Here is a 26,660-nt window from a genome sequence, read left to right as displayed (position 1 = left end):
GTGATTTGATGTATTCTTTCTGGGTATTCCCACACCTCCTGTTGATTGTTTCCTTCAGTTTTCTATCGTCCTTTGAGTAGGGTTGAAGCCTCATGGACTTTTCTCCGTCTAGTTTATATTTGTATTGGTGCTACTCTTGTTCATCTCATATTTGGACAGTGATGTTTGTCAGGTTTTATATTTGTTTCTCCTGATATTACTAAGAGACACAGTCATAAAGCAAATTAACTCACCCTCTGCTCTGATGAACTTTTAGGCCCTTCTTGGATAGTGTTCCCTGAGCCTTATCTTAGGTGCAGGCGTGTTCTGTAGATGTATCCACTCTGATTGTGCTCCACTACTCACTCTCTGCTTTGATTGATTGTGGATTTCTGTAAGGGTCTCGGATTTTTCCAGAGTTTTCTTGATGAGGAGGAGTAAGGCCATACTTATCTTGGGGTATAAGAACAATGTTTAGAGATTGTTGTTAGGAATTATGCTGTATTAGTAAGTTAGTGGTTGTAGATTTCTTCTTAATCATCATTTTACCAGCATAGAGTTTTTAGCCGGGTTTTTATTACCAGGCATGCTCTCCCTCTTGTTGCAATTTAAAGTACTATTAATTACAAAGAAGGTATGTGTTCTGCTTCTACATACTTTATCATGCCATGATAGGCATTGTGGTAGTAGTCTTTTTTACTGTAATGCTATATTAGAGCATATGCTTTAGTATTGGGATTATTATTTAGAAACCATAGTGGATTAAACATAACATGTTCTAGCTTTATTTTTTTATTGTGGAAGAATGTAGCATTTTTCCCTCTCTTCATGCATCACGTCACTGAATGCTTTTTTATCAGAGTTCCTTTCAACCAGTATATCATGTCTGGACTTTAACAAAAAGTTACATGACCTATTACACATCTGGAAGAGATGTAAGCATTATAACAAACTCAAAAATTCACTAGACTAGCATAAATGTTGAATGCTTTCTAAGTCTCTGGCAGGCCCAACTGGTAAGGATTTTTTTCATCAGTTACTAGATGTTCTAGTTTTAAATGTACATAATCTTTGTTTTTCATTTCATACCTCAATAAGCCAAGAAAAAACCCAAGGCCAAGACAGTAACCAAACCATGGAAAGACCAAGCTGGACATTTTGAGTATGAAGAACCAGCAGCCCCAGGTGATTGCTTTTTTGTTTTGTTCTTATCTATATTGATTCACGTGATGTTTGCCAAATATTGAATAATGGTGTAATGTTTTTAGAAGGCAAGAGTGTTTTTCACTTTTAAGTAATCAAATATAAGTAACACAATGATAAATTCATAGAAATTTTCACTGTGATAAGTTAGATTTGTCTCAGTATAATAAGTTCATCCTTTTGGAGAATTAGATTGCTTCTTGATTACAGAATCTTTTCATGTTTTCATGAAGAAGTATCATTTTTATGAGATTATCATTTAATTGCAACCTTTCTCCACATGCTTTCTTCCATTCAAAACCTCCAATTTCAACCACCTTTTCTGTGCCATAATTTATGGCCTCTTTTCACAATAATTCTTAGTGATTGTATTTAAAAACGTCTACACACACATGTTCATAAATGTAACCTCTTAGAATCTGCAATATATATATATATATATATTTTTTTTTCCATGACTGGCTTGTTGACACCAGGCAGTGATTCAGTATTTTCTTCATTGGGTAGTTCCAACTTTCCTTTTACGAGTTTTCTTCAGTTTTCTATTGTCTTTTGTGTAGGGTTTAATCCTCATGGACTATTCTCTGTCCAGTTTGTGTATGTATTGGTGCCATTCTTGTTCAGCTGATGTATTGACAGGGATGTTTGTGAGGTCTTATGTGTGTTTCTCCTGATATTGCTAGGAGATACAGTGTTAGAGCAAATTCCTTCATGCTCTGGCTCTAATGATCTTTCAACCCTCTTTTGCATAGTGTTCCCTGAGCTTTATCTTATGTGCAGGAGTGTTCCGTAGATGTAGCCCTTCTGATTGGTTTCCACCATTTTCTGCTTTGATTGCTTGTGGATTTCTGTAATAGCCTCTTGCTGTTTGATATAAGTTTTCCTGATGAAGTGTAAGGCAACCGTTATCTTCAGGTATAAGAATAATGTTTATAGATTTTTGTTACGGATTATGCTTTTACTGAGTTAATGGTTGTAAATTCTTCTCCAGTAATCATCATTTGAAAAGCACAGTTTTTGGCTGGGTTTCCATTACCAGGCTAACCCTCTTGTTGAGCAAGTTAAGTCCAGTTAAGAGTTCTAAGTTACAAAGAAAGTATGTGTGGCACTGCTGCATACTTATAGCTATCATGCCATGATGGGCATTGATATACATCACATGAGCATAATGGTAACCTTCTCTATAACAAGGCAATAGTAGAACATATACAGTAGTATTAGAAGCTTTATTAATTGGAAAAGTAGTGCATTAAACATAATGCATTCTAGCTTTCAGTGTATATAATCTTTGTTTTTGTTTCATACCTCAATAAAGCTACGAAAAAACGCAAGGGCAAAAAAGTCACCAAACCATGGACAGACCAAGCTGGACTTTTTGAATATGAAGAAGCAGGTCCAGGTGATTGCTTTGTTTTGTTTTGTTTTTATCTATATTTATCCACATGATATTTTCTGTATATTGAATAATGGTGTGATGTTTTAGAAGGCAAGATTTTTTAACTTTTAAATAAACAAGTGTAAGTAAGTACCACGATGATAAATTCATAAGAATTTTCACTTTGACAAGTCAAATTTTCTCTTGTTATAATAAGTTCATCATTTTGAAGAATTAGATTGCTTCTGATTGCAGATTCTTTTCATGTTTTCAAGGAGACTGTTCTCATTGTTTGTGAAATTATCACTAAGTTTCAACCTTTTGCCTTACCCTTTCTTCCCTCCAAAATCTTCTGTTTCAACCACCAACTCTATGCCAAAATTCATGGTCTCTTTTCACACTGTTAGTGCTTGTATTGATATATATATATATACACACACACACAGAGAGAGAGAGAGAGAGAGAGAGAGAGAGAGAGAGAGAGAGAGAGAGAGAGAGAGAGAGAGAGATTGATTAAAAAAATAGTCTGCTCAGTCTATATACTAATACTAATACCTGTATATGTGTTTTCATGACTGGCTTTCTGGTACCAGACTCTGAATTAGTATATTCTTCCCTGGGTATTGCCACCTCTCCTATTCTGTTTTCCTTCACTTTGAGTAGGCTTGAAGCGTCATGGACTATTCTCTGTCCAGTTTGTGTATGTATTGGTGTCATTCTTGTTCAGCTGATGTGTGGACAGGGATGTTTGTGAGGTTCTATGTGTGTTTCTCCTCATATTTGTAGGAAATTTAGTCTAGGGCAAATTCTCCCACCTTCTGACTCTGACGATCTTTCAGCCCCCAAGTTGGGGAGTATTCTTTGAGCCTATGTTATGTGCAGCAGAGTTCTGTAGATATATTCATTCTGATTGGGCTCTGCCACTCTCTGGTTTGATTGGCTGTAGAATTCTGTAATAGTCTCTGGCTGTTCCAAACCAAAGTTTTCTTAATGAAGAGTAAATACGACAATTATCTTCAGGTATAAGAACAATGTTTATAGATTATTGTTAAGGATTATGCTGTATTAGTAAGTTAGTAGTTGTAGATTTCCTCACCAATAATCATCATTTGATCAGCACAAGATTTTTAGCTAGGTTTCCATTACCAATCATGCTCTTCCTCTTGTTGAGGGAGTCTTAAGTTCAATTAAGGGTTTCTGGTTACAAAGAAGATAATGTGTTCTAATGATGCATACTTTGAGTTATCATGCCCTGATGAGCATTGTTACAAATTACGTAAGCCTGATGGCTGCCTTCTTTAGGAAAAGGATATGTCAGAGCATATGCTTTAATATTGGAAACTTTATTGTTTTAGAAAACATAGTGAATTAAACATGATGTATCATTGCTTTCAATGTACATAATCATCATTTTTCATTTCGTATCTAAATAAAGCTAAGAAAAAAATCAAGGGCAAAGCATCACCAAACCATGGAAAGACCAAACCGGACTTCTTGAATATGAAGGAGCAGCCCTAGATATTTGCTTTGTTTTGATCTACATTGATTCATATCATGTTTGCCAGATATTGAATAATTGTGTAATGTTTTTAGAAGACAAGACTGTTTTTCACTTTAGAGATAACAAGTATAAGTACCACAGTGATGAATTCATAGAGATTTTCACTGTGATATGCCAAATCTTTCTCTTAGTATAATAAATTCATCTTTTCAGAGAATTAGACTCCTTCTTGATTACAGATTCATTTCATGTTTTCAATGAGATTGATCTCATTTTTTATGAAATTATCATTTAATTTCAACATTTCTCCATACCCTTTCCTCCATGCAGAACCTCTCATTTCAACCCTCTCTCTATGCCAAAATCATGGCCTCTTTTCATACTAATTGTTAATAATTGTATTTAAGAATGTCTATATAAAGCTGGGCGTAGTGGTGCACGCCTTTAATCTCAGCACTTGGGAGGCAGAGGTAGGCGGATCTCTGTGAGTTCAAAGCCAGCCTTGTTTATAAGAGCTAGTTCCAGGACAGGCTCCAAAGCTACAGAGAAACCCTGTCTCGAAAAACCAGCCAAACAAACAACAACAAAGCAAAAAACAAAAACAAGAGTGTTTATATAAATGCACACACACACTCCTAAATATAACTTGTACAGTCTGTATAATAATTTATGGCTGGGTTTTTGAAACCATATAGTAATTTAGTATTCTATCCTAGGAATTCCCACTTCTTCTTTTGTTCATTTCCTTCTGTTTTCTATTGTGTTTTGAATAGGGTTGAAGCCATATGTCTAGATTGTATATGTATTGGTGCTATTCTTGTTGAACTTACATTTGAGCAGTGATGTTTGTCAGATTTTATGTGTGTTTCTCTTGATATTACTAGGAGACACAGCCGTAGAGTATATTCCCTCACTCTCTGACTCTGATGATCTTTCAGTCCCCCCTCTTGGGTTGTGTTCCCCGGGCCTTATCTTATGTACAGGTGTGTTCTGTAGATGTGTCCGCTCTGATTGTGCTTCACCAGTCTCTGATTTGATTGCTTGTGGATTTGTGTAATAGCCCCTTGCCATTTGAAACCAAAGATTTCTTGATGAAGAATAAAAACTACAGTTATCTTCAGGTATAAGAACAATATAGATTGTTGTTAGAGATTATGCTGTTTTAGTATATTAGTGGTTGTAGATTCTTCTCCAATAAACATAATTTCACCAGCACCAAATTTTTAGTTGGGTTTCCTTTACAGGCAATCTCTCCCTCTTGTCGAGGAGTCTTAAGTCCAATTAAGATCTTCTGGTTACAAAGAAGTCTGTGTTCCAATGCTGCATACTTAAGAGTTATCATGCTATAATGGGCACTGTTACATATCACAGGATCATGATGGTAGCCCAATACAAGGCTGTATTAGAGCATATGTATTAGTATTGGAAGCTTTATTATTTAGAAATCATGGATTGAACATATTGTGTTTTAGATTCATTATACATAATCTTTGTTTTTGTTTCATACCTCAATAAAGCTGAGAAAAAACGCAAGGGCAAAAAAGTCACCAAACCATGGAAAGACCAAACTGGACTTTTTGAAGATGAAGAAGCAGGTCCAGGTGATTGCTTTGCTTTGTTTTGCTTTAAATCTATATTGACTTAATGGTCTCTAGCTATTGCAAACCAAGGTTTCCTTGATGAAGACTAAAGACTACAGTTATCTTCAAGTATAAGAACAAGGTTTTTGGTTGTTGTTAGGGATTATGCTGCTTTAGTAAGTTAGGAGTTGTAGATTTCTTCTTAATCATTTGATTAGCACCGTCTTTTTAGCTGGGTTTTCATTACCAGGCGTGCTCTCTCTCTCTCTTGTACAAGTAAAGAGCTCTTGATCACAAAGAAAGTACATGTTCCACAGCTGCATACTTGTCATCATGCCATAATGGACATTGTTACATGTAGCATGAGCATGTTGGTAGACTTCTTCATGACAGAGTTATATTAGAGCATATGTATCAGTATTGGAAGCTTTACTATTTGGAAAACATAGTGGATTAAACATAACATGTTCTAGCTTTAAATATACTTAATTGTTGTGTTTCATTTTGTATCTCAATAAAGCTAAGAAAAAACGCAAGGGCAAGACAGTCACCAAAGCATCGAAAGACCAAGCTGGACTTTTTGAATACGAAGAACCTGCCCCAGGTGATTGTTTTTAATATATATACATACACATTTTGTATATACATTTGTATATGTATATTTTATAAATATAAATCATACACAAAGTAATTATAATATGTATGAATAAATATAAATATCTAAATATATTTAACCACATTGTGAACATAAATATAATGTCACTATATATCATGACCATACACCTATACACATAAACATAGTCGTTATATAATGTATATACATACATAAACACAAACCTATATTTATATATAATTACTATATATATTCAGAAGGTGTTTGCCATATATTGCATGGAGTAATGTTTTTAAAAGGATTTTTTTTACCTTTTGTAAAAAAATAAAATTATCACAATAATAAATTCATAGAAATTTTTACTGTGAATGGTCAGATTGGTTATAATAAGTTCATCCTTTTTGAGAATTAGATTGTATCCTGATTATAATTTTCTTCATGTTTTCAAAGAGAAAATTCTCTTTTATTTTGAAATTATAGTTTCATTTCAACCTTTCTCCCTACCTGATCCTCCTCCCAAATTTCCTGTATACCCTCCATTCTCTCTGCCAAATATATGACCTTTTTCCTCACTTACGGTTTAGTGCTTGCATTCAAGAATATCTACATACATGTATAGCCCTGAATATAACTTGTTTAGTCTATTTAATCATACCTGTATTTTTGTTTTCGTGGCTATCTTTTTCTAAGAGTGAATTAGTATGTTCTTCCCTGGGGATTCCCACCTCTCCCATATCTTCCATTTTCTGTAGTTCTTTTGTTTAGGATTTAGGCCTCATGGGCTTTTTCTCTGTTCAGTTTTTATATGTATTGTTGTCATTCTTGTTCAACTCATGTTTGATAGTAATTTCTCCTGCTATTACTAGAAGATGCAGTCTTAAACTCCCTCACCCTGTGGCTCTTAAGATTTTCTACACTCTTTTGAGCAGCATTCCCTGAGCAGTACCTTATGTGCAAGATTGTTCTGTAGATATCCATTCTGATTGGTCTCTTCCACTGTTTGCTTTTATTGGTTGTGGTTTTCTATGATGGTCTCTGTCAGCTGCAAACAAAAGTTCCCTTAATAAAGAGTAAAGAATACAGTTATCTTAAGGCATAATAAAACTGTTCGTAGATTACTCTTAAGAATTATGCTGTTTTAGTAATTGAGTTGTTGTAGATTCTTCTCTGATAACCATCATTTGACAAGCCCAGAGTTTTTAGCTGGGTTTCTATTACCAGGCATGTACTCTCTCTTGTTTAACGAGTCTTATTTCCAAGTAAAGCGCTGTTGGTTATAGAGAAGATATGTGTTCCACAGCTGCATACTTAGAGTTATCATGCTATGATGTGCATTGTTACACATGACGTGAGCCTGATGGTAGGCTTCTTTAGTGACAAGATGATATTAGAACATATGCTTTAGTATTAGAAGCTTTGTTATTTGGAAAACATAGTGGATTAAACAATGTGTTGTACCTTTAAATGTGCATAATTTTTGTTTTTATTTTCATATTTCAATAAAGGTGAGAAAAAACGCAAGGGCAAAACAGTCATCAAACCTCGGAAAGACCAAGCTGGAATTTTTGAATATGAAGAAGCTGTTCCAGGTGATTGCTTTTTTTGATGATTTTTAACCTATATTTATTATCATGTCTGCAATATATTGAATGATGGTGTAATGTTTTTAGAAGGAAAAACTGCTTTTTACTTTTAGGAAAACAAGTATAAGAAGTAGCATGATAAAAAATTCATAGAAATTTTGAGTATGATACGTCAAATTTGTCTTCTATTGTAGTAAGTTCATCACTTTGAAAGATTAGTTTTTTTCCTGATTATAGTTTTTTTATGTTTTAAGAGAGAACATTTTCTTTTTTGAGTTAATAATTAAACTCTGACCTTTCTCCTTCCCCCCCTTTTCCCCAAACCTCCCATATATGCCTTCATCTCTCTGGCAAATGTGTGGCCTCCTCTTTTAATAATTGTTAATGCTTGCATTCAAAAATATCTATGTATACATATCGTCCTGAATATAACTTGTTCTGTCCGTATAATAGTAACTGTATTCTGTTTTTATGGCTGACTTTTTCACACCAGATTGTGTGCTTCTTTCTGGTGTTTCCCATCTCTCCTGTTCCCCATTTTCTTCAGTTTTCTATAGTTCTTTTCTATGTGCTTGAGGCTTCATGAGCTATTTCTGTATATTAATGTCATTCTTATTCATCTCATGTATGAGCAGTAATGTTCATGGTTTTCAGTGTATTTCTCCTGATATCACTAGGAGATACAGTTTTAGAGAGAACTCCTCACCCTGGCTCTTTACAGTCTTTCTACCTCCTTTTTGGCAATGTGCAGAAATATTCTGTAAATGTATCCATTCTGATTGGACTCCACCACTCTTTGTTCTGATTAGTTTTGGTTTATTGTAATGGTCTCTGTGGCAAACAAGTTTTCTTGATGAAGAATGAAGACTACTGTGGGTATGAAGACAAATGTTTATAGATAGTTGTTGGGGGCTATGCTGTTCAGTTAAATTAGTGGGTGCATATTATCCTCCAATAACCATCAGTTCTCTAGCACAGAATTTTTAGCTGGGTTTCCAGTACCAGTCATGGTTTCCCTCGTGTTGAGTGGATCTTAAGTCCAAGGAAAGAGTATTTGGTTACTGCCAAGGTATGCATGCCACTCCTGTACAACTGTGCCATGTTGTGCATTGTTAAATGTCATGTGAGTATGATGGTAGCATTTCATGACTATTCTGCATTAAAATCTTTTATTGTTTAGCATGCACACTAGAATGTAATGTGTCCCAGCTTTAAGTATACGTAATAGTTGCTTTTCATTTCCTAACTCAACAAAGCTGAGAAAAAACGCAAGGGCAAGCCAGTCACCAAACCTCGGAAAGATGAAGCAAGTCATTTTGAAAATGAAGAAGCAGCCCAAGGTGATTGCTTTTTTTTTTTTTAATCCATATTGAGTCACAAGATGTTTGCCATATATTGAATAATGGTACAATCTTTTTAGAAGACAAAATTGTTTTTCACTTTTAAGGAAACAAGTAAAAGTCCCACAAAGATAAATTCACTGTGATAAGATTTGTGACTATGGTGCATTAGATGCTTTATTATTTAACATGCAGACTGGAACATAATGTGTTCCAGCTTTAAATGTACATAATTTTTGTTTTTTTATTTCATATCTCAATGAAGGTAAGAAAAAACGCAAGGACAAAAGAGTCAGTAAATTTTGGGAAGACCAAGCCAAACTTTTGGAAGATGAAGAAGCAATTCCAGGTGACTGATTTGCCTTATTTTTTCTATATTTATTTACAAGATGCTTCCTCAATATTAAATAATAGCATATTCTTTCCAGAAGGAAAGACAGTTTTTTTAAAGAAATCTAGTACAAGAAAATAGCACGATGATAAATTTGTATAATTTTCAATGTGCTAAATCAAATTTGTTGGTTATTCTAATAAATTTATCTTCTTTAGATAATTAAATTGTTTCCTGATTATGATAATCTAATGTACCTAAAATTTCATTTGACTGACATTCTTGTTTAATCAGTGTCTTATTTTTAATAATTTTATTCATTGTTAAAAAATTTATGCCTTAAATTTTGATCTTATTGTGTACCTTCTGACTTGAATAAGATGAGATTTTAAGTGTTTTCCTGCTGCTTACAGATGTTTAATGTATTTTTTTATTTTATTGAGCTCTACATTTTTCTCTGCTCCCCTCCCTGCCTCTACCCTCTCCCCATCAACCCTCTCCCCATGGTCCCCATGCTCCCAATTTACTCAGGAGATCTTGTCTTTTTCTACTTCCTATGTAGATTAGATCTATGTAAGTCTCTCTTAGTGTCCTCATTGTTGTCTAAGTTCTCTAGAATTGATGTTTGTGGGCTGGTTTTCTTTGCTTTATGTTTAAAAACCACCTATGAGTGAGTACATATGATAATTGTCTTTCTGTGTCTGGGTTACCTCACTCAAAATAATGTTTTCTAGCTCCATTCATTTGCTTGCAAAATTTAAGATGTTATTTTTCTCTGCTGTGTAGTACTCCATTGTATAAATGTACCACATTTTCCTCATCCATTCTTCAGTCAAGAGGCATTTAGGTTGTTTCCAGGTTCTAGCTATGATAAACAATGCTGCTATGAACATAGATGAGCACATGTCCTTGTGGCACGATTGAGCATCCATTGGGTATATACCCAACAGTGGGATTGCTGGTTCTTGAGGTAAGTTGTGTCCTAATTTTCTGAGAAATTGCCACACTGACATCCAAAGTGGCTGTACCAGCTTGCATTCCCACCAGCAATGCAGAAGTGTTCCCTTTTCCCCACAACCTCTCCAGCATAAGTTGTTATCAGTGTTTTTGATCTTGGCCATTCTTACAGGTGTAATATGGAATCTCAGAGTTGTTTTGATTTGCATTTCTCTGATGACTAAGGATGTTGAACATTTCCTTATGTGTCTTTCAGCCATTTTAGATTTCTCTGTTGAGAGTTTTCTGTTTAGGTCTGTACTCCATTTTTATATTGGATTATTTTTTCTTTTGATGACCAATTTCTTGAGTTCTTTGTATATTTTGGAGATCAGACGTCTGTCTGAAGTGGGGTTAGTGTGAAGTGGGGTTAGTGAAGATCCTTTCCCATTCTGTAGGCTGTCGTTTTGTCTGTTGACTGGGTCCTTTGCTTTACAGAAGCTTTTCAATTTCAGGAGGTCCCATTTATTAATTGTTTCTCTCAGTGTCTGTACTGCTGAGGTTATATTCAGGAAGTGGTTCCCTGTGCCAATGTATTCAAGTGTACTTCCCACTTTCTCTTCTATAAGGTTCAGTGTGGCTGGCTTTATGTTGAGGTCCTCGATCCATTTCGACTTGAGTTTTGTGGAAATGGTTTTTTTTTGTTGGTTTTTGTTTTTAATTTTCCCCATTTAGAAGGAACATTGATGCATCAGCTTGTTATAAATTGCCTTTGTTATGTTGAGATATGTCCCACATATTCTTGATCTCTTCGGGACTTTTATCAGCAATGTTGAATTTTATCAAAGGCCTTTTCTGTATCTTTTTGAGATGATCATATGGTTTCTGTCCTTTGGTCTATTTATGTAATGACTTATGTTTATTGATTTATATATGTTTAATCATTCCTGTGTCACTGATATGAAACTGACTTAATGGTGGATAATATTTTGATGTATTCTTGAATTTGGTTTGTAATATTTTATTGAATTTTTATTTATATTCATAATGGATATCCATCTTTTTTATTTTTGTTGAGTCATTGTGTGATTTTGGTATCAGTGTAATGATGGCCTTGTATGAAGCATTTAAGAATGTTTCTTCAGGGTTTTTTTTTTGAGAATAATTGAAGACTAATGTCATTAATTCTTTTTTTAATGCCTGGTAGAATTATATGCTGAACCATCTGTCCATGAACTTTTTCTAGGTGGGAGATTTTTAGTTACTGCTTCTATCTTACTAGGGGTTATGAATCTGTTTAAATTACATTTACTTTATCTTGATTTAACTTTGATAGATTATATATTTTAAGAAATATATTTCCTTTAGGTTTTCCTGTTTAGTGGAATACAAATTTTTAAAAAAGTATTCTTTTATGGTTATCTTGATTTTCTTAGTGTCTATTGTAATGTCGTCATTTTCATCTCTAGTTTTGCTAATTTGGATCTTGTTTAAAATAATTTCTTTGGGTTCACTTTCTTATTTAACTTCTATAGGATCGCACATTATATGCTTAATGTCTTTTACTTATGGCTAGAAACCGATTATGAGTGAGTACATCCCATGTTCCTCTTTTTGGGTCTGGGATACCTCACTCAGGATAGTGTTTTCTATTTCCATCCATTTGCACGCAAAATTCGAGAAGTCATTGTTTTTTACTGCTGAGTAGTACTCTAATATGTATATATTCCACACTTTCTTCATCCATTCCTCCATTGAAGGGCATCTAGGTTGTTTCCAGGTTTTGGCTATTACAAACAATGCTGCTATGAACATAGTTGAACAGATACTTTTGTCATTTGATGTGGCATCTCTTGGGTATATTCCCAATAGTGGTATTACTGGATCTTGGGGTAGGTTGATCCCTAATTTCCTGAGAAATCGCCACACTGATTTCCAAAGTGGTTGCACAAGTTTGCATTCCCACCAGCAATGAATGAGTGTGCCTCTTTCTCCACAACCTCTCCAGCAAAGGCTATCATTGGTGTTTTTGATTTTAGCCATTCTGACAGGTGTAAGATGGTATCTCAAAGTTGTTTTAATTTGCATTTCCCTTATCGCTAAGGAGGTTGAGCATGACCTTAGGTGTCTTTTGGCCATTTGAATTTCTTCTGTTGAGAATTCTCTGTTCAGATCAGTGCCAAAAAAAAAAAAATAATTTCAATGAGTACCCTTTGGAAAGTTTTAAAGATAAGCTTGAACTTTTTTCAGTCATATGATAGTGTTTTTACATTTTCTTTAATTTTTGTTGCTAAGCTCTTTTCTCAGCTCTTTCAGTGAAGAGTGCAGAGAACACACCACCTTCCTCCTATGAACAAACAAAAACCCCTACCTCTGAGAAAAAAAAGTCTTCCACCTCCAAAGGGGCTCAATCTCCAAAAAAGAAGTCTCCACAGAAAACAACTCTTGCACTACCAGTACCAAAGACCAGCAAGAAATCAGGAAAAACTAAACCGACTGGAGATACTTCAGCTACAACGAAGGGTACTTGTAAAACTGTCTTACCAAAGGAAAAAGGTAGAAAGTCGGGGGTAAAGGTTAGTCATGTCTCTTGCTAATTTTTATTGTCTCTGTGTTGGAGTATTATTTTTAACACTCAGTTTAGCAATTTGCTAAGATTATGCTGAATTTTCTAGGACTGTTTTAAATGTATAAAGCTCTTTTTGTCTTAGTTAGGTTTTCTATTGTGATTAAATGAAAACAATTCATGAGGAACTTACACTTCTATATCACAGTTCATTATCAAAGGCAGTCAAGGCAGGAACTCAAATAGGGCAGAGAGTGCAGCTGGAGTGGGGGTGGAGCAAAAGTAATATCTAAAGTAAAATGGTCATTGAACATAATTGGTAATTACTGGTGATGAAAGAACAAAGAGTAAATGAATTGGAGAATAGAATAGAAACTATCCAATGTGAAAAACTGATACAGAATTTAAAAAAACTGAGAAAGACAGCAGAGATTTCCTTAATGTGTAATTAGTCAGGAGGAAGAGAGGGAGGGATAGATATGGGCAGGACAATACTGAAGAAGTTTTTCTTATAATCATTTCTAGTCCTGTACAGCTTATATAACAGATACATATAACTACATAAACAGTTTACATTATGAAAGCCTGAATATAATTTTAGTTTTAACATTTTGTGCAAAATGATACATTATGAATTTTGGTTTGAAAATTATGCAAAGTTATGATGAACCTCTAGTTATAATATAAAAAATGTAAATTATGTGTACCTAAAAATCCAAGGAAGAAATTATGATGGAATTTTAAGTATTCAGGTAACCCCTCAAAATATAAGTGGAACCACCTCAACAAAAAAAGAATAAAGAAAACAAACAGATAATTCATAATAAAATGGTTTACTCAGACCCAAATATAATAATAATTACATTAAATATTAGTGAATTAAATTCTTGGTGAAATGACAGAGATTTAATTCTGGAATTTTAAAAAGACTCAAGTATCCATAAGACATGCACTCTAAATATAGAGGTAAAAATATTTCAACAGTATTATACATCTAGTATTTCCATATGATACCAGCAGAACATTTGTGTCTATGAGTACTTTCCATATGGAACAAAATAATGTCATCTTGTAATTTGTAATTTGTAATTCACTACTTGACATGATTTACTAGATTGCTACGAATCCAGATAACAGCCATTAGTTTAAAGCATATTGCGGAAACCTTAAATGATACTTTTGTTTTACTCTTTTGTCTTTTGTCATAATTGTTCTAGGCACAGGAGTACCTTTCGTGACACTGCAGAGCAGTTTGAAAGTAGCTCCTAGCCAAATCCCAACATTTCACATCATTAGAATACTAGTAATATTCACCTGTGTTTAAGAGATATTTGTCTCTTACATGCAACAAGCAGTCTTCACCAAATTATTTACAATTTTATGAAGTTTATTGCTGGCCAGAGCCAATAGTAATGAACAGCTGCTTTCTAAGGTCCTCTGCCTTTCTGTGGTTATTTTTGCTTATGGAAAAAGAGATTTATAGAATTAACAGTGATTAGCCAGGCATTGGTGGTGCACGCCTTTAATCCCAGCACTTGGGAGGCAGAGGCAGGCAGATCTCTGTGAGTTCGAGACCAGCCTGGTCTACAAAGGGAGTTCCAGGACAGGCTCCAAAGCTACAGAGAAACCCTGTCTCGAAAAAACCAAAAAAACAAACAAACAAAAAAAAAAAAACAGTGATTTAAAAAGCATGTCTTGCCTGATGGTGATGCCGCACGCCTTTAATTCCAGCCCTCGGAAGTCAGAGGCAGGTGGATCTCTGTGAGTTTGAGGCCAGCCTGGGCTACAAGAGCTAGTTCCAGGACAGGCTCCAAAGCTACAGAGAAACCTTGTCTTGAAAAACAAAGAAAAAACAAAAAAATCATGTCTTGCAAGGAACCTCAGAAATTTTTTGAGGTTAACAGGTTTTGCACAACTAATTTGACTAAGGTATCAATAGAAGATAGAATACAGAATCCTACCTAGGCTTTGGTCTCTTTCTCTGGCACCTGAATAGCTTGTGGGCCTGAGTTAAGTTTGCAAATCATTGCAGTTCTTGGTACCCAGAAAGTTTTCAACCATTTTTTTTAACTGATGCTTTTGTGATCCAGTGATGTCTCCCATTTTTGTTTTCTAATCTGGAAGCTTTTAAAAGAGACCATTACCTGCATTCTTTGTTCCTTTTTTTTAAAACAGGAAAAATGTATTCCAGTTATTTCTTCTACATCTAAAGCATCTCTCAGTTCACTAATTAGAAGATCTTCATCTAATAAGTTTCCTGTGGGGCCATCTAAAATAGTGATGTCTACAGGTAAGTTAGTATTTTCAGAACAGTAATAAACATTACATATTTTATTCAGCATTGATTTGAGTGTTGCTAAAGTACTGAAAATGAGTAAGATACTAATGTATTTTGTTAAACTAATAGTTCAGCTTAATGTTAAGCAAAAACAGCCTGTGTAAATCTGTTACCTGAAAGTAAATATCCAACATTTTGAATTTGTGGCATTATCAAATCCTTATTATTTCAAAGTATTTTGTCATTTCATATTATATGTGTTTTCCAAATAACTCTTACCTTTTGAAAATAATTTTTCTGTCAAAGGACATGGTGATATTAAATTCTTCTCTGGTACAAAGAGCACAAAACAAAGCAAATCCTTTTTTATCATCCCATATACATTTTCTTAATCTTTTTGTATTTTAATTTTCCTTTCATTTTATTTTGTATGTATGAGTGTTTTGCCTACATTTGTATTTGTGCAACCATGTATCTGCCTCGTGCCCATAAGAGAATGTCAGATCCACTGGGACTAGAGAGATACAGGATGTAATATGATTTCTAATTGGTCTTAATAATAAAAACCCAGAGTCAGAGTGAGACACCACTGCTTGGCTCTATTTTTCTTTTAGACTGATTCAATCTTGTGTAACCGAGGATAGTTTTGAACTCACAGAGATCCATCTGCCTCTGTATCCCAACTGCTGGATTTAAAGGTGTGTGCCACCACCCTGCCTCTATGGCTAACTAGTGGCTTGCTTGGCACGCTCATTCTCAGGCAAGCTTTATTTGTTATAGTACAAACAAAATATTGCCACAACAGACAGTCGTAACTGTCATGTGTGTGCTGGCAAGCAAACCCAGGCCCTCTGGAGAGAGCAGCCCCGTCAGTGTTTTAAAAGTGTGTCCTGTTCTTTCATACCCTGAAGTGCCACCTTTATGTCTTATTTTCCTTGGACTCTTCCTTATCATTTTTCTCACTTAAAGGAAATTATTTTTTTAAATACCACTTGTTTTTAAAGGTTCATTTAACACACTTAATTTCTTATTTCTTATAAGAAATAGTGTATTATATTTAATACACTAGCTAAATGAATGCAAGTTGATAATATCTAATCCAAGAATGAACCTATTGAGTACTGACATGACACCACAAGTAAAAATCACCTGATTTCATATGATGAGTTGCAATCAAACCACGAGTGCCACAAAAGTATGATATCAAACTACCTCAGGCTTTGTGTATAAAGTTTTTATGAAGTATACGTGACGTTTATGCTCAGACATATGTTCCATCCCCCAAGTTATCTCATTATGTTTGAAATATTCTGGTACCAATGATTCCTTATAAGGGATCTCAACATGTAAAGCAGAAATATGGTAAAACATTGAAATCCTTCTTTTGCTTTACTTTCTGAATGTATCTGTGCTATTATCACCTTGGGTTAGGTTTGAATCACTGTTTCATTTTTGTGAGAGAGGCTATCCTTCCTCTGACAGTTGAGACAAGTCAAATTATCATATTTCAACCTAGTAAAATTGACATGTATGGTTTTTAGTATACTACATAAGTGTGTATGTAATTTTTCAGTACAAATTAAGTTTAAAATGGTTTGAGTACTGATAAACCTGCATGATTTTCTAGTATACATTGATTTGCATTTGTCAATTTAAATTATCTACACTTGACACCATGATTATAGATGAGAAACTTCTGTACTATATGATTTTATAGTACAAAGAAAATGGTTTAAAATTTCGCTCAGTAGCCGGGTGGTGGTGGCGCACGCCTTTAATCACAGCACTCGGGAGGCAGAGGCAGGTGGATCTCTATGAGTTCAAAGCCAGCCTGGTCTACAAGAGCTAGTTCCAGGACAGGAACCAAAAGCTACGGAAAAACCCTGTCTCAAAAATTTAAAAAAAAAAAAAAAATTCCGTCAGTGAGCCTAGTCATATATAGAAGGAAATTTTTATTTTCATATTCAAACTTTGTCATTACAACTTACTATTATATATACTATAAGTCATTTTATTGCTTTAGAAAATGTAGTTGAAGTACACTATCAGTGATTTACAATGAGTAAGGATGAACAATTTTCAAAGGAAATTTATATATTGTATATATAATGAATTTGGGTAGGTAGAGAAGCGGGAAAGCTCTAGGAGGAGTTGGAGGGGGAAAGATCAAAATTTAAATAATAACAAGAAACTACTCTTTAATTTTGTATCATTTCTTGCAATGCTAAATTAAGAATGATTATATGATGCCCTTTAAGTCTTCTCAAGCATATATTTTATATAATCAGTTTGAATAGAAGTCATAAATGCTACATAAGCTATTTTTGGACTATTTGCATGTTCAGTATCTTTATATAATTATGAAAATATATCTACCTGCATGTTTTCAGAAATGGTCAATGATATGAACTATTATTATGTTTCCATTAAGTGAAATCACTAGTAGGATATGACAATTATGTAATATTTTCAGGAAATTTGTTTTAATTCATCTCATTTTTATATACTTTTTTTCTCCTCAAGTCTGTGTCTATATAAATAAACATGGAGATTGTGGCCCCTACCTGAATCCACAGAAAGTTCAGCAGTTGCCTGACCATTTTGGCCCAGGTCCTGTGAATGTGATTCTCCGGCGGACTGTGCAGGCCTGTGTGGATTGTGCCATTGATTCCAAGACTGTGTTTTTATTTATTAAGCCAGATAATCGAGGAGGAGAAGTAATAACTGGTATATTAATCTAATTCTTTATATCTGTTCTAAATTTGATTTGAGGTTTAGAGAAACAGACTATTATTGCATAGCGATTATTTATAATATTTATATTCTACTATAGCACTTTATTATACTGATGTAATAGAATAAGTATGGTGGTTATATACTTACAAAATTTTAAATCTCATTTGGAAAGTTTACTTTTATCAAAGCAGACAGATAAAAGCCAGGTATTGTGGCATATACCTATTTTCCTTGTACTCAGGAGTCTGAAACAGAAGGACTACTGTGACTTCAAGGGCACTCTGGGCTATAAGTAAAGTACCAGGTCAGCCAATGCTATATATTGATACCCTGTTTCACACAAACAAACAGAAAATAAAATAGGTAGTAGTCAGCGTAGTACTATAAGTTTAAGTAAAAGATACTGATTTTTTTCTTGTACATGCTTTACTAAGCTAGATGTTTAAGCATAGTACTTTGGCTATTAAAATGTTTTATTTTTTTGAAAAATTTCTAATAAGCTTTAAAGAATAATGTGACTCAAAAGAAAATCTTCTTAAGATAAAATGAAAAGGCTAAGGATTATAGCTCAGGGATAGTATGCTTGCCTTCCAGGCACAAGGCCTTGAATTTAGTGCTCAGCACCATAAAAAAAAATTTTAAAGAAAAAATATAATAGGAGAGAAGTAATTTGTAGTTATTGTCTATCATGATTCTATAAACAGATATCATAACATTTGTGCTCATGGGATGTAGAAGGGTTACTAGAAACCAAGCCATTTCTGTTGCACTATTTATATATACTTAATAGGATTTTTATCAGTTCCTTTTTAAATTTCAAAACCCAGAAAGTAAGCTTAAAAGTACATTTCCTGAATTGATTTCTTTTATTTTATTTCTCATCTGTCTATGAGATGACTGATGACTGACCTTACCTCCCCGCCCCATAGCCTTCTTTGATGAGAAAGTTCATAGTGTTCAGCTCCCTCCCGTGAATAGTGCATCATTTGCGCTTCGCTTTCTTGAAAATTTCTGCCGCAGCATGCAGTGCGATAAGTTTTTGAGTAGCCAGCCTTTTAAACCTAAGGCTCATATTCCTACCTCTACTACAGAGCTTGATCAAAACGAACCAGGTAAGAAAAATAAAAGTTTTGTATACTATATATCTGAGAAAGTGGGGAGGGGATGTTGGGAGCAGTGCACATATGGAGGCCTGAGAATAAGTTTATAGAGTCAGTTCTCTCCTTCCATCTTTGCATGGATTCCAGGAATTGAACTCAGATCACCAGGATTGCGTAGCAAGTGTCTTTATCTGCTGACCCCTACTATGCTTTTATTTTGCATTTTATACTTGGGAATCTGAGTATTTCAGAGTTTTCCTTTCTGTCATCATCAAACATTTTGACACATTGAACTAATGAAAAATGTGTAGTCTATAATTATACTTTCTTCACTTAAAGTGAGAAACTAATTTCTTAACTGTATTCCTAGTAAACTTGAGAATCAAAGCCAGTGTGCTATGTTTTGCTTCTTTATGAATAGTTGATATTTGACATATTCTGTTAGGTTGAGGTATGGCTTTAACATTATTGACCTTAATCTAAAGAAAGTAGCAAAGACTATTGAGCCCATAGATAAAGAATGATTTTCTCAAAATTAGCTACAATTACCTGTCTTCCATAGACTCTCAAACTGATGACTGAATAAAAAGGTGAGTGCAATGTTGTCCTATAGAACCACAGATGATATTCTTGTTTCTAATCTCTGCAGTGAAAAGATTGTTTGAGGTTTTTGTCCATTTTTTTGGATGTTTGTTGCTCTTTCATATAACTATTGACAAGTAACCATATTCTGGTTGTAGTAGAAGTCTATGTATGTCACAAGAGTAGCTGTAAGTCCCGGTATTAAAGCTGCATTGTCTTCTTGTCAAATGCTGTCAATTCTGGAACTAGAATACCATGATAGTCTTAATGTGTTTAAGTCCAGTGTATTCCAATCAGGTAGAAAACCGGGGTATCATCTCCAGTTACTCATTTTCAGGTCTTTCTGATTATTCTCATTTTTCCTCATAAACTTTATTGCCTCTGTTTCAGTGAAGTGTCTCCTCTCTATTCCTTTCTCTCCCATTTTCTTGCCACAACCCTCATCCCATTTAGATCCCTATTGCCCCACCCCTTTTCTAGCTTAGTAAAGTGATCTCCTAATTGGAGTCCCCTTTATGGTTTCTCCATGCTGGTATAACTAACTGCCTAGTGAATCCCTCTGAAATAAAGTTAGGATACAGAAAGTCCTTACACGAAAGTACAATAGTCATTGTCATAAGGTGTTGGAATTTATCAAATCTGGGTTCCAGTGCTGTGTAACCTGTACACTATAAGGACATGAAGTCTGGCAGATCTAAATTTTAATCCAAGGCTTGCTGTTAATTAGAATTATACTTTATGGACAAAGTACTGAACCTCCCTTATTCTCAGTTTGCCTTTCTACAAAGTGGTTACTTTCTGAATTATGAGGAAATATGTACAGCCATGTCTGTTGACATAGACTTGTGATCTCAACTACTGGAGATTTTGAAGCAGTCTAAGGCCTATGTGAGATAAATTTCAAGCCTAGCCTGTATCACAATAGAAAGTAAGTAGGGGATATAGCTCAGTGGTAGAGTGTTTGCCTGGTATGTGACCACAGGATAAATAAAATTTAGACATATCTTTCTCTAAATGCTTCTAAATTATTCAAAATACACACATATACAAACACAAGATTTTTTTTTTTTTGAGACAGGGTTACTCTGTGTAGCTTTGTAGCCTGTTCTGAAACTTGATCTGTAGACTTGACTGGCCTCAAACTCACAAAGATTCACCTGCCTCTACCTCCTGAGTGCTGGAATTAAAAGCATGCACCCCCACCATCCTGCTGAACACAAGAATTTATTTATGTATGTGTGTGCATTAAAGTGCTCACAAAACGCAGAAGGGCGAATCAGATCTCTCGGAGTTTACAGGCTTTGTAAGCTGCCTGATGTGGGTGCTGGGATCTGGTCTCCAGTGCTTTGATAGGCTCTTAACTTCTGAGCTATCTCTCCAATCCAAGTCTTTAATATAGTATTTCAGTAGAAATACATAATAGAATACAGTGAACCTGTTATTATAGTCAAATAATTGACACTGTTGTTGAAGTCATAGTCTGCAAATTACTTTGATGCAGAAGTACTTCATATAGATAATACAAAAATACCTGACTATAGTAATTATAACATGGCCGGGCGGTGGTGGCGCACGCCTTTAATCCCAGCACTCGGGAGGCAGAGGCACGTGGATCTCTCTGTGAGTTCGAGGCCAGCCTGTTCTACAAGAGCTAGTTCCAGGACAGGAACCAAAAAACCAAAAGCTATGGAGAAACCCTGTCTCCAAAATCCAAAAAAAAAAAAGTAATTATAACATGTACCTTTTTTTAAAGGACTAAGTGAGGAACTAAAGGAAAGTAGAAGACTCAAACGATGTTCTCAGCGACCTCTAACTTTTGCTCCAGTCTCATCAAAGGTTCCCAGAAAGAGTGGGCGAGCCTCTAAAGGTAAATGGCATTCACACACACACCAGAACTGAGAAAGTCAGTCCCTCAGTCACCACCTATGTATGCTCTTGGTGGGATAGTTTTGAGGGTAGGAAGTTAAATTCACCCATGCTTGACAATTACATTATTACTTTGGTCACTGAGCACTGTATTCCTTTCAGAAATAATACTTCTGTCATTTTTCCCTGGGTTAAAAAAGACTTAGAATAGCACTATCTATTCTGCTTTGCATTGCTTATAACCAGGAAAATCAGTGAGAGAAAAGCTAATATGCTTTCTCCAGTGAAAGCAAATATGAGAAAATAACAGTATGATCATAAGGAATATTTCTGAAGAATTGTGCTCCTAAGAAGAAATGTTTTTTAGAAGTTTACAGCTTTGGTTGCAAGAATGGAAAGATCTACTAAATTGTCATATAAAACATAAATGATGGCCTAGAATCAATGTGGATTTTAGGAGTGTCCATTAATTTGAATGATGAAAAAGAGTTGTCCATGTATTTTGTGTTAGAAGCTAGCCATTCAATAGAACACTAAGTGATCTATTATTGGAAATAAGCTATTTTTCTTGATTAAGAATTACATACCTGTATGTAATGTATTTTAATCAAGCCTCACCTCATTCTCTCCTCCAACTACTCCTCTACACCTACACCACAATTTCCTCCCAATTTCATGGATTCACTCCCTCTGCTGTTGTTATTATTTCAACCCACACAGTCCACATAGTTCTGCTATTATGTACATACATACAGGACTATCTACTGGAGCAGATTCTCAGGGGCTGTATCCCTGAAGAAAACTGACTCTCCGTCTCTCAGTAGCAATCAGTTGTTAGTAGTTCCTTGGCTAGGGGTGAGATGTCCTAAGCCCCTTTCATATCCATGCTGAAATTTTTGTCTGATTTGATCTTGTGCATGAAGTCACAGATGTTAGTTTATATATGCAGTTGCCAAATTGTATCTAGAAAATAGTTTTGTTGTAGTTATTCACTGCCTCTGGCTCTCATAATCTTTCTGCCCCCTCTTCTGAGATGATTACTAACCTTGCGGTCACAGTATAATATAGGTCTCTGCTAATCTCCATCTACTGCAAAAAGGATCTTCTCTGAGGAGAGTTGAGAGAGACACTTATCTGTGTATAAATCTCTAGGAGTTAGTTTAGTACTGTGTACTTTTAGCAGAAAAAGTTCTCTAGGACTTGTAACCTATACTCAGGTCCTTGACCTCATTAACATGCCAAGCATGAGTTCAGTCTTCTGAAGAAGGCCTTAAAACAATAATACAATACGATCATTAAGTGATTGGTTACTTCCATAGCATTCATACCACTATAGTAACAGTAAATATGTCTTGACAGACCATAATTATAATAGTTTGTAGGGTTCATACCTTGGTAGGACTGTTGATTATTTTCTCCCTTAATAGAGTGCCCAGCACCACCCAGCATAATGAAAGCTAACCAGTAGCTTACAGGTCAGAACAGCTTGATTTCTCTATGTTCTATGTGGTATGTTTAGCAAATAGAGTCTTATGTGACCTCATAACCTGACCTTAGGTTCTCAGGGGGTAACCAAGAACAATGGTAATAACCCTGCTTATATTTACTGGTCTATGAAGCCCCACTGACCATCCATTTCAAAAGAAGTAACATGTTCCTGGCACTGAGTTTTTGATAGATTATCATGTCTGTGAGAGGCCCCATTTGAATTTTTTGCATTTATATATATATATATATATATATATATACATATACATATATATGTATGTGTGTGTATATACATATATATAAAACACGTTTTGTGTGTGTGTTAGGAAGCTTGTACAAGTAGGTTTCCATTTGGCTTTTTCAAAAGTGTTTTGTGTTAGTTATCTCTCTGAAAACTCCCTCCTCTACTCTGCCCTCCAACCTGTAACACATTTAACCCTTCTTGCTCCATTATTCCCTGTTCTCTTACTGTTTTCCTGACTTCTATGTGTACTCCAAGTTAAATACACATATCTGGAGATTCAAAGCTAGAGTTCACATACAAGCAAAAATGTGAAATATTTGTCTCTCCCAGTCTAGGTTACCTCACTAATGGTTATTTCTAGTTCCATCCTTTACTTGTGAATTTCTTGTTCATTTTCATAGCATCTTAATAATATTCCATTATGTAAGTGTATCACATTATCATTAGCCATTCATCAGTTGATATGTACCTAGGCCATTTCCATTTCCTTACTCTTGTGAATACAGCAGCAATGAACATGGATGAACTAGTATCTCTGTAATAGGATATAGAGTCCTTTGAATATATGCTCAGGAGATTTATAGCTGGATTATATGATAAATTTATTTTTAAGGAACCTCCACACTGATTTCCATACTGGTTGTACGAGTTTAAACTCCCATCAATAGTGTATAATTATTCTCCTTTACCCACATCCACACCAGAATTTTTTGTCCAACTTATTTTTAACTCTTAGTCATTCAAACTGGGGTACAATAAAACCTTAAAGTAGTATTAGTTTGCATTTCCCTATCACTAAAGATATGGAACTATTTTTGAATGTTTGCAATCCATTTGTATTTTGTCACTTGAGATCTTTACTTCGTTACATGCCAAAATTTTAAATTGAGTTTGTTTTGTTGGTGCTTAGGTTTTTTTTTAGTTCTTTTTATAGTCTAGACACTAGCCCTCTATGAGATGTAGAGCTTGTAAAGAATTTTCTTCTCATTCTATAGACTGGCTCTTCACTCTAATGATGGTATCCTTTGCTGTACAGAAGCTTTTAATTTAAGCAGGTCCCATTTGTCAATCACAGATCTTAATGCCTACACTACTGGCATTCTGTTAAGAAAGTCCTTGCCTGTACCTAAAAGTTGAAGTTTATCCCTGATGTGGGAGGTCCTTCTGTCTATGTGTTGCTTTCATTGGTTAATTAATAAAGAAATTGCCTTGGCCTGTTGATAGGACAGAACTTAGTTAGGCGGGGAAAACTAAATGGCATGCTGGGAGAAGGAAGGCAGAGTCTGAGAGATGCCATGGATCCGCCAGAAACAGACGCTGGGAATTTTACCCAGTAAGCCACTGCCACATGGCAATACGCAGATTAATAGTAACAGGTTAAATTAATATAAGAGTTAGCCAATAAGAAGCTAGAGCTAATGGGCCAAGCAGTGATTTAATGAATACAGTTTCTGTGTGGTTACTTTGGGGCTAAGTTAGCCGGGCAGCTGGGACAAACAAGCAGGCCCTCCTTCTACATATCCCTACTATTCCCTCTAACAGATTTAGTGTATTAGGTCTTATGTTGAGATCTTTTATTCATTTAGAATAGAGTTTTGGTTTTTTTTTTCTACATATATCTATTCAGCTCAACCTACACTATAAATTGAAGATGTCTTTTCTCCAATATATATTTTTGGCCTCTTTGTTAATAGCCAGGTGGCCGTAAGAGGGTCAAATTGTATCTGGGTCCTCAGTTCTATATTACTAATTGATGTGTTTTGATGACAGTACCATGTTGTTTTTATTGCTATACTTCTATAATGTTTCTTGAAATCAGGAATGCTGGTACCTCCAGCAAGTCTGTTTATTATTCAGGATTTTTTGAATATCCTGGGTCCTTCTGTGTTTCCTTGTAACCTTTAAGATCTTTATTCAGATTCTGTGAAGAAATTGCATTGGTATTTTGATGAGGATTGCCGATTGCATTGAATCTGTAGAATGGTTTTCCATCTTCTGTTATCTTCTTTGATTTCTTTCTTTAGTGTCTTATAGTTTTCATTATACAAGTCTTTCACTTCCTTTGTTAGATTTATTGGCAGATACTTTAATTTTTTTAAGATAAAGTCTTACTGTTTAACTCTGACTGGCTTGGAACTCACTATATAAACCATTCTGGTCTCAAACTCAGAAAGCTATGCCCTTCCCTGTCTCTTCAGTGGTAGGATAAAAGGCACAGTAGGAAAATAAGATATTTTTTATTTTTGTGGTCATTTGAATGGGAATGACCTCCATAGACTCAGATATTTGGATGTTTCATCACCAGTTGGTGGAACTATTTGGGAGGGATTAGGAGTTATGGCATTGTTGAAGGAGATCTGTCACCAGGGTAGGCTTTAAGATTTCAAAAGAGAGATTCATAGTGTGACTGTCTCTGCCTTGTTGTGTTTCAATATGTATGCTCTCATCTATTGCTCAAGTTCCATGCCTGCTTGCTTGTTGCCGTGCTCCCCATCATAATGATTATGAACTCTTAACTCTATAACTGTGAGCCCCAAATTAAATGCTCTCTTTTGTAAGTGTCTTTGGTCATGGTGTTTTTTCAGGGCAATAGAAAAGTGACTAAGATAGAATGTGGTGCCACAGAGAGGGCTAGTGCTGTAACAGGCCTGGTCATGCCGTTTTCCAGAGGGATGTGAAAAACTTTGGGATTTTGTACTAAGAGCATGCTTGAATGCTGTAAGTGGAACTTAATGGGCCATCATAGTAGGAGCTTAGAAGATATTAATGCTGAGAGTGATGTGAACCAGCCCAAGAGATTTCAGATGGGAACAATATTAGCAACTTGGCTAGCTGTTTTGGTGATATTTTGGATAAGAATGTGGCTGCCTTTTGTCCTTGTTTAAGCGTCTTCATGACACTAAATTGAAGAGTTTTGGATTAGTTTCATTTGCAGAAGAGATTTCAAGACTGCCAAATATTGACTCTGTCATGTGGTTACTAGTGATCACTCTTATGCTGATCTGCAATGATAAAGAACAAGCAGGGCTACAAGAAATACAAAATACACAGTTTGAGGAGAAAAAGACCAACAGGAAATTTTATGTTAGAGCCTTGGTTTGTGCTGAAAGAGATAAGGAGAAATGGAATAAATGGAATGGTGACCTCAGAGCAAGATCCCACCCAACTAATTCTACAACTTGTGAAAAGGCCTAAGGTATTATCTATTCCTAAAGAGCAACAACACATCAAAGCTTATGTAAATATTTTAAGGAAGGGGCCAGGTTTTATCCTGATCCTGCAACAGAACTTGGCAGCCGTGGTCTGGCTTTAGAGTCAAGAAGGATACAAGAATAAAGGGGTTGTGGAGTCTTCCTACA

At 35.1% G+C, this 26,660-nt stretch overlaps 1 protein-coding gene across 1 annotated transcript in view; it reads left to right on the top strand.

The window, feature by feature from the left end:
• Positions 1 to 26,660, top strand: part of Scml2 (Scm polycomb group protein like 2) — an 89,396-nt gene that overhangs the window by 58,087 nt on the left and 4,649 nt on the right. The window contains exons 11-22 of the mRNA XM_057760792.1: positions 1,078 to 1,164; positions 2,498 to 2,581; positions 5,576 to 5,659; positions 6,159 to 6,242; positions 7,757 to 7,840; positions 9,091 to 9,174; positions 9,440 to 9,523; positions 12,737 to 13,017; positions 15,183 to 15,297; positions 17,809 to 18,012; positions 18,951 to 19,133; positions 21,457 to 21,570. Of these exons, the coding sequence (XP_057616775.1) occupies positions 1,078 to 1,164; positions 2,498 to 2,581; positions 5,576 to 5,659; positions 6,159 to 6,242; positions 7,757 to 7,840; positions 9,091 to 9,174; positions 9,440 to 9,523; positions 12,737 to 13,017; positions 15,183 to 15,297; positions 17,809 to 18,012; positions 18,951 to 19,133; positions 21,457 to 21,570 (1,488 nt within the window). The remainder of the gene's footprint in view (positions 1 to 1,077; positions 1,165 to 2,497; positions 2,582 to 5,575; positions 5,660 to 6,158; positions 6,243 to 7,756; positions 7,841 to 9,090; positions 9,175 to 9,439; positions 9,524 to 12,736; positions 13,018 to 15,182; positions 15,298 to 17,808; positions 18,013 to 18,950; positions 19,134 to 21,456; positions 21,571 to 26,660) is intronic.

Source organism: Chionomys nivalis, chromosome X (genome assembly GCF_950005125.1).
Source record: "Chionomys nivalis chromosome X, mChiNiv1.1, whole genome shotgun sequence".
In the NCBI taxonomy this organism is placed as follows: domain Eukaryota; kingdom Metazoa; phylum Chordata; class Mammalia; order Rodentia; family Cricetidae; genus Chionomys; species Chionomys nivalis.
Note: the sequence above shows the minus strand (reverse complement) of the source record. Positions and strands in the feature narration are given on the sequence as shown.